Source organism: Gymnoscopelus microlampas (assembly GCF_963454915.1).
Source record: "Gymnoscopelus microlampas genome assembly, chromosome: 6".
NCBI lineage: Eukaryota > Metazoa > Chordata > Actinopteri > Myctophiformes > Myctophidae > Gymnoscopelus > Gymnoscopelus microlampas.
The window spans coordinates 57,734,060-57,743,531 of NC_139943.1; the positions used below are offsets into that span (position 1 = coordinate 57,734,060).

The following is a 9,472-nucleotide window of genomic DNA, read 5'->3' on the forward strand; positions in this document are numbered from 1 at the left end:
GAGACCCTACTTTGAGAATCTCTGATCTGTTCTGCTGTATATGATGCTGTTTGCTTCCTGGCTGGGATGACTGATCATGTGCGTCCTGGTGTGTGTGTGAGTGTGAGTGCGTGTGCATGTGCGTGTGTGTGTGTGTGTGTGTGTGTGTGTGTGTGTGTGTGTGTGTGTGTGTGTGTGTGTGTGTGTGTGTGTGCGCGTGTGTGTGTGCGTTCACATGTTTCATAATTCTTTTGAGAAAACGTATCCTTCATTTCCTAATGTAATTCAGCGGCTTTCGGATTGGGCTGAACCCTCGTACATCATAGATGTGTTGGTAGTCATGGCTGCCAGCTCCCACCTGATGCTGTGTGGGAGTCCTGAATGCTCCATACCATACTGAATAACTACCAGCTTGCATAAAGTCTTCAGACTAGGACTTAAGTCTAAGATGTAGAGGTGATGACCTGCACATGCCATGTACGTGCCATATCCTCCAAAGAGGATGATACTATCTCCCACCATGCAACAGCACGTCCTAGACATCCTTGAAGACGGGCCTTTCCCCTTGGGCTCAACCTTCTGAAAGGAGACGGTCTCTGGGTTGAATTTCCACAGATCACCGAAGGTCCGACGATTGTTGTCGCCACCATATATGTACAGCAGTCCATTGTAGGCAAAGGCCGAATGGCGCATGCGTCCATCTGGAAGAAGCTGTGCAGAAGGAGCACTCAGCCAGAAGTTGGTCTCTGTGTCAAAGACTGTGATGTTGTTGTGGTACTGGTCCCACTGGTCCCCTTTGCCCCCAAACACATACATAGTTGTACCGATGATGGTGGCAGAGTGACATAATGAAGAAGGTGGCGGGGTTCCTCTGGTGCTAATTAAAGACCAGACCATTGTGGTGGTGTCCAACGTATGCATGCCATCAGTGCATCTAATCTGTTCGTTGCATCCTCCGAAGATATACATGACCTTCCCCAAGACACAGGCCGAGTGGCCCCACCTCGCCTCTGGGACGGTCCCAGAAACGTCAGGCTTGAACCATGTGTGGGTGTCGACATCGAATGCGTAAAGCACATTGAAGCACTTCAATTCGTAAGTGGTCAAACCGCCCCAGATGTAGACGGCGTCTTCTATCAGCACCGCTGTGTGGCCCCAGCACATTGAAGGAACCTCCGGTGGAATTTCTCCTCTTCCGGTTGTCACTGCGGGCAGCTTGGTCCAGCGCAGAGACACTGTTTTGAAGACGTGCACATCGATGACCACCATGTCGTTCATGACGGTCCCCTCGCAGAAATCCCCTCCAAACGAGTACAGCTTGTGTCCCACTGCTACAGCAGCGTGGTAGTGTTTCTGTGGTCCGCCCGACAGGTGAACCGTCCAGCTCAGCATCTCACACAAACAGCACTAACAACGTGGATGAACACAAGTCTAGTTCACTGGAGTCTTGAGGTTCTGTTGTGTACGTTCCGTTCCCCCTTATATTGATGCAGTGGCACAAACATCACGCAAAGCTTGGACAATCTGTGAAGCGGATGCATTGGGTACCTGCAGGGAGCACATGGGGTACACAGGGTAATTGGGGGGCTACGTGTCTCCCCACTCTAACAGACCTCTGTTAAAGGTCTAAAAGACCTTTGTTAGAGTGGGATCCTACAGGGAGACACAGGGCCCGGGAGGGCCCTGTGTCTCCCTGTAGGATCCCCACTAGTGTCCCCACTAGTGTCTATTTGGTCTACTATTGTATGCTTTGTCTATTTGGAAATCATCTCTCTTCTCCTCTTATATCGCCCATGCTTGAAAATTGGGACAAATCATGTCCTTTCGAGAACACACATTTAAAAAAAGAAGGTTGGGTGAAAAAATATTCACTTTAATATTGTTCTGTCCCCAGTCACCTCATGCCAGCTAATGGACAATGATACTTCTGTGATTAGTCAACAACTGCTGTTTGATGAAATTGATGCATTGTGAAAAGAGAGAGACATGTCACTCCTGCAAAGAGGTTTGACACAGGCTAAACTTGACTCTTTGTGCCTTTCTTCAAACACTGTTGCTAACAATAATGACAAATGCTGCTTCACTCATTTGCACATTTAATTATTTGGCTGAATCTCTCGTCACAAAGGATACCCCATTTGTCCCTCTCATTCACCAGTATATTTTACACATTAGTCAAGCTCAAGCACAATATGAAGTTTGAGTATTTGTCTGATCAGGTTTGTACCCCCAAAAGTACCCTGATACCCCATTAGACTTAAGTTCTATATCTCATGGCCACAACAAAGATATTGCATCCAAATGATCCTGGGTTGGTGGGATTTTCAATATAAATAATTGAACTGATATTTTCTGTTGTCTGTGTGATTTATTCTGGTTAACTCAGTTGAAGGTTTGCTTTTTTTGGTATCCAATCCCTGGTTATTCACCTTATTCCTGACTTTCTCCAGGGCGCCGCCATTGAGTTTTTCCTCTGTGTGCTGCTTCATTCAATATCTTCTCACTTCCAGCCAGCGTCCTCAGCCAGGCCAGCCCAGAGCAGCGGGTGGTGGTAATGCACCTTAATGAGATGGTTGCCAAATGCCTTTAAAAACCAGGAAGAAGGCGTATTTAAAGTCTACGGCAGTGTTTTGCCACACCCGAGCGTATGTGTGTGGCAAAACACTGTCATAGACTGTATATACGCTCCTACAACCCGGCACAGGTCTTCTCCTTCTTCTTTTTGGGGTTTCATGGCGGTTGGCATTCGTGAACGTTGTAGCAACGGCAGCTCTACAAAGCCAAAATGTAATAACTGCGGGAAAAAAATACTGGAAAATGGGTTTGGTCAGCCAAATGAGATATCGGCATATACATGATATTACACTAATTGTGCATCTGTTCTGGGCTTTGCCAGGAATAAGGTGAATAGAGTGTATGGTTCATTTGGTTAATGCTATATGTTCTGTTAATCCATTGTGAGGTTAAAAGTTAAAACAAAAGCTAAATGTTGGTTAGTGAGGTCCTTTTCCAAGAACAAATAAACCCTATACTTCTACTCCCGATGAGATTGGCAGAATGTAAGCAAATGTACCATAAGTGCATACAAATGTTGAGGCCAAAGTCCATATTAATGCTAACTTAAGGAACTGCACACTGGCGTACAGGTTGCAAAATAAAGCAGAACATAATAGCTTTCTTCAGGAATATGGCCATTTTCTCGCCATTTTGTCCCGTTTGTGACTGTCCCGCCCCTTGGAATTAGGAGGCTTGCCAGACTGTGAAGTGAGAAAGAAAAACGCATAACGTAGAAATCAGTCTGGATTCCAGCCTAATCATCTACTACTGAAACCTGGATGTCCAATGAAGACTGGGTGCTGCTTGATGAGGGCCAAAAAGAACTTCGAGTGGGCCTGGTGTTTGTTGGGGGAGGACCACTTACAGCAGGCTTAATGTCGTTTGAGGCCTGCACACAAGCAAGTTGCTTCTCTTGTGTGACGACGCCATTTCACTATCGGAAGGCCCCAGCGTGTCTATCTCGTAGCAGCTGTCATTTAAGTCCTCATAACTGTCATCCTTTAAGAAGATAAATATAAAATACAAATGCATACTATTGGAAGTCCATAGGTCCAAAAATTAAAACAAATAAACGCCTCAATGAAATAAATAAAATCCACAATGAAATAAATGAAAAACACAATGATATAAATAAAACATGCAATAAAATAAATCAAAAATACAATTCAATAAATAAATGTTTTTTTTAATAGTGTAATGTTTTTTATTTCATTGGGTTTTCTATTTATTTCTTTGTGTTTTTTATTAATTTCATTGTAACTTTTCATTTTAACGTATATATATTTCATGAAGCCACTTTTAGCTATTTCCAAGTCCATTTGTCCAAAAATTAAAAAATAAATATTGCAATGAAATGAATAAAATCCACAATTAATTAAATAAAAAACACAATGATATAAATAAAAAATACAATTAAATAAATCAAAAATACAATTAAATAAATACATGTTTTTTTTCTTCTTTTTACTGCATTGTGTTTTCATTTAATTGCGTTTTTTATTCATTTCATTGTGACTGTGACAAGGCGGGGACATGGGCGGGGTCAGCTTTTTACACTCATTCAGACCAAAGCAACAGATCGCTGAGAAGCCGATTACATTAGAACTTTGATTACAAAGTTCCCATACCGGTACCATCTGGGTGGACAAATTCTAGTTGTGATTTTTTTTTGTTCCTATACATCCCTATATTAAGTTTTGATTTGATAGACCTTGCTGAATGGTGGCTTTATAGTGTTTATCACCTCTTAAAGTAGGCCCTAATAGACTGCTGCTGTTCAAAAACAAAAGAGTGTCTCCCCTGGAAATGCTCTTTCTTTCATTGTCCTCTCCTTGGGGTGAATCTGCACTGTCATAGAGCCATAGAGACCTCTAATAAACCCCTATGACGTGTTTCAAGTAATCTAATACTAGATAGCCTATAAGCTTCAGTTGGCCGATTGAAAGGTCTAAATTATTGCAATGTATTTTCCAATTAAGTTTGTCAAAGTACATGTCCTCCCAATACCTTATTCAATTGGTGTAGAGCCACATGTTATAGCTTTAAATTGAAGGAAACACATTTGTGTCTAAAGCGTTTGACAAGGTTGTTGAATTCTGAGGTTAATTGTATGCCTATACATTGGACCTGCATTTCAGAATCCAGAGATTCTGATGTGTGAATGTTGGGACTTAGTATTATTTATTCAAATAGGATTTTTTTCTTTTGATATGCTATTATTTTTGGAAATAATGAAAATCCGCTGATATAGGAAAATAACAAAATGTCCCAAAATATAAAAAGCTACTCCTATGGAAAGGCTATCATATATTAATTTACTTATATTGACCTAATCTCAAGAACAGATTCAGAGCTACGCTACTGAATCTATCGAGAGCCCCGTTCAGAACGTGTGCGCGTTAGCTTACAAGTGAGCGTGCCTTCAGATCAGGAAGCAGGCCGCGCTTAACCCAATCAAATGTAGTGGGCGGGATTTACTGTCTGTGCGCTCCCTTCCCAATTTTTTTCAAAGATAGCAGATCTACAAGCTCATAGGGCGGCCCTCGTCCCCCGAGGTTAATGACGACATCATTGTTAAAGGGATTTTGACTCTCTCTCCAGAGGGGAGGAGCTGAGCTGGAGAAAAGCGTGTTTCTTTTAAAGTAACTTTAATCATTTAGATCATTCATACAACGTTGGACATGTTAATGTTTAGACTTATTTCAAAGCTAATACAATGTTGTATAATAATGTCATAATATGAGCTTGTGTAAAAGTACAGTTTGATAGATAAATGTTACCTGCTAAAACTAAGTTAGATTGTGTAATCCATTGTGTTGACTTTCTAGGCCCTGCCCAATGATTCTATTGTTAACATTGAGTGCCAGAATTTTTTATTTTATTTAAACGTTTGGCAATTCTGGCACTCAATTTTACTACCTATGAGTATGTAAAAGAACAGAAACGAATAAACAAAAAATATTTAAAAATGATGTTGTCCCAGTGCCAGAGTTTTTTTCACAGAAAACAAAAAGTGCTTAGGAAGCGAGATACAGCCTTTTTCAGTTCTAAGTTAAACAAGGAGTGGATGGAGCTGCACACCTTCAGATGATGATATCTTGGGTTCTGAACATGTTTTTCAAAAAAAAAAAAAAAAAAAAAAAAAAATTTTTTTTTTGTTTACTTATGCTAATTTTTCAAAAACACGTGAAACACGTTAATGGCACGTTGAGCCATAGCGCTAAAAACACGTGAAACACGTTAATGGCACTCAGTGAGTTAAACAGCTTTGTGAATGGTTAGAAATTAACCTGGGAGGGGGAGCTAATATGTAAAGGTTTCAGTATAAAGTACAATGTTTTGGTGATTTAAGGTTGCTCTGTGAATCTGAACCCCTGCAGATGCCACGTTCAGTAGGATAAAGCAGATTCTATGAACAAAATGCGCTATATGTTGAATTGACTTGAATGTATGGATTACTGAGAACTCTGACAATAAATGGAATTGTTAAGAAAGAAAAACTCGGACTCTGAGCGCTGACTCTTTATTCCACGTCATTGGATATGGACTTGTATTTCTGCCGGTTCCCTTATGGTCAGAGACGACAGGTACATATGGAACCAAATGGACCCGTGGTCCATGCATTTGTACCATCCGCTCATATTGAACTTACGTCCTAAGTAAATCGTTTATGAACAGCTAAAAAATGTTTGTGTGCCTCCTCTGCAGTGTGTGTGTGTGTGTGTGTGTGTGTGTGTGTGTGTGTGTGTGTGTGTGTGTGTGTGTGTGTGTGTGTGTGTGTGTGTGTGTGTGAGAGAGAGACTGGCTAAGAGAAACGATCCACAGATCGTATAAAACAATTAAAAGAACGCTTTTTGAAACACTTCCGTCTTCCGGTGAAAACGAATGGAATTCTGGGTGACACAGTAATAAAGAAACGGCCTGCAGTGACGGTAATGACCAGCAGAGGCTGCTAAAAGTCGTTTTTTGGAAATTTGCACAGAACAACTTTAAGTAAAATGTTGAGGTATTTTTAGCGGTGCCAACCGCTCTACACTTGACTTTGTCCGTATGTCCGTCCGTCCGTCCGTCCGTCCGTCCGTCCGTCCGTATGAGCCTGACGGCAAAAAAGAAACACATACAAACACACGCACACACACACACACACACACACACACACACACACGGCCTTGGACATTGCCTATGCCATCTCTCCTCTCTTTGGCCACACGTGCCACTGCTTATCAAAGAGGGGTCCAGGGACCCCCACTGATGTTATGTCCGTCCGCCCGTTTATAGCACGGGATTTCAAACAGCTATAACTCCAGTTCGCAGCATGCCACCAAGTCCTAATTTGATATGTGGACTTAGACCACCAATAGGGACGAGCATGAATTGCTGAAGTTATCAAAGCAGGCTCCAGGGACCCCCCCCGTAAGTTATGTCCGTCCGCCCGTTTGAGCACGGGATGTCCGTTTCAGCACGGGATGTCCGTTTCAGCACGGGATTTTAAACAGCTATAACTCCAGTTTGCAGCATGGCACCAAGTCCACATTTGGTATGTGGACTTACACCACCAATAGGCACGCGCATGCATTGATGAAGTTATCAAAGAGGGGTCCAGGGACCCCCAGCGCCCGTATGAGCACGGGATGAGCACGGGCTTTTAAACAGCTATAACTCCAGTTTGCAGCATGCCACCAAGTCCACATTTGGTATGTGGACTTAGACCACCAATAGGGACCAGCATGAATTGCTGAAGCCCCGCCCCCTCTGTCTTCCCATTGGCTGGCCTTCACACAGCCATAACTCAAGTTCGCAGCATGCTATGGAGTACAAATTTTGTACATGGACTACCGCCCCAAAGGCACCGCTTCCTTCACACAGGGTGTGATTTTTAGCGGTGCCAGCCGCTCTACTCTTGACTATGTCCGTCCGTTATGTCCGTCCGAGCCCGGATGTCCGTTTGAGCACGGGCTTTAAACAGCTATAACTCCAGTTCGCAGCATGCCAGCAAGTCCAAATTTGGTATGTGGACTTACACCACCAATTGGGACGAGCATTGATTGCTGAAGCCCCGCCCCGCCCTATTATAGCGCCACCAGGAGGCCACTGTGTCCGTTTGAGCACGGGCTTTAAACAGCTATAACTCCAGTTCGCACCATGCCCGCAAGTCCAAATTTGGTATGTGGACTTACACCACCAATTGGGACGAGCATTGATTGCTGAAGCCCCGCCCTATTATAGCGCCACCAGGAGGCCACTGGCTTTAAACAGCGCTTTACACAGCTATAACTCCAGTTCGCAGCATGCCAGCAAGTCCCAATTTGGTATGTGGACTTAGACCACCAATAGGGACGAGCATTGATTGCTGAAGCCCCGCCCCGCCCTATTATAGCGCCACCAGGAGGCCACTGGCTTTAAACAGCTATAACTCCAGCTTGCAGCATATGCCACCAAGTCCAACTAATACCACCAATAGGGACCAACTGTAATTACATAAGCCCCGCCCCCTCTGTCTTCCCATTGGCTGGGCTTTAAACAGCCAGAACTCCAGTTCACAGCATGCTACTGAGTACAAATTTGGTACGTGGACTCAGACCACCAATAGGGACGAACTGAAATGTAGTAAGCCCCGCCCCCTCTGTCTTCCTATTGGCTGGGCTTTAAACAGCCATAAGTCCACTTTGCAGCATGCTACCAAATACACATTTACCACGTGAATTTAGACCAGCAATAGGGACAAGCTGTAATTGCTGAAGCCCCGCCCCCTCTGTATTGTCATTGGCTGGGCTACAAACAGCCATAACTCCAGTTTGCAGCATGCCACCAAGTCCAAATTTGGTATGTGGACTTACACCACCAATAGGGACGAGCATTAATTGCTGAAGCCCCGCCCCGCCCTATTATAGCGCCACCAGGAGGCCACTCATCAAAGGCACCGCTTCCTTCACACAGGGTGGGATTTTTACTTTACTGGAGTATTTCCAGTTTTCAATACTTTTACTTCTACTCCACTACATTTCAGAGGCAAATATGTAATTTTACTCCACTACAATTATTTGACAACTTTATACTAGTTACTTTGTAGATGTAGACTATTATTACAAAACATTACCCACTTCAGCCCTATATATATTCTGGCTGTTTGAAAATAGCAGATCTACAAGCTCACAATACGTCGCAGTGTGACACATTGTGAGCTTGTAGATCTACTATTTTCAAAAGTTTTTTATTTGTTTTGAAAACTTGAATTCTGCATAATGAGTACTTTTACTTGTGTGCTTCCACCACTGCTCCTGACTGACATTATGTTACTTTATTGAAGCTTACATTTATGTCATAGTACATATTATATTATTATAACTTTATCATCCACATAGTTACTTTATAGAAGCTTACATTTATGTCATATTATATATTATAGCTTTATCCTGAAAGACATTATGTTCATTTACAGCAGTGTTTCTCAAACCTTTTTGTGCCAAGGACCACTGATATATATTTATATTTGGCCGCGGAACTCCATCTGAAAAGTTTTTTTTGTCAGGGCAAGGACCCCAGAATACAACATTTGTGTTTTAAAAAATAATCAAAAATATCAGATCTACAAGCTGTGAGCTTGTAGATCTGATATTTTTGAACAGTCAAGTTATGATTGTGACGCTGTTTTAGCACATTTAGCTGGGGACCCCCTGGAACCCCTCAAGGACCCACTTTGAGAAGCAGTGCTTTATAGAACCTTACATTTATGTCATATTACGATTCATAAATATGTAAACATTTCCCTCTAAGATACAGTTTAAGAGAAAATCACTTTCCATTATAGGACAGATTGAACGTAACTTTATACTTGACCTTTAACCACTTGAACCCCACTAGGGGGGGAACAACCACTCCAAATAGCAGATCTACAAGCTTGTAGATCTGATCTTTTTGGTTGAAAAAAAGAAGGCAC

The 9,472-nt window shown here is 42.6% G+C and overlaps 1 protein-coding gene across 1 annotated transcript; it reads right to left on the reverse strand.

The window, feature by feature from the left end:
- Positions 1-264: 264 nt before the first annotated feature.
- Positions 265-2,468, reverse strand: LOC311047077 (kelch domain-containing protein 3-like; the record flags this gene model as incomplete). The annotated part of the gene is made up of 3 exons (XM_084059662.1): positions 265-1,386; positions 1,483-1,527; positions 2,409-2,468. 3 exons carry the CDS (start codon positions 2,466-2,468, stop codon positions 265-267), a joined length of 1,227 nt encoding a protein of 408 aa, XP_083915788.1.
- Positions 2,469-9,472: the final 7,004 nt, after the last annotated feature.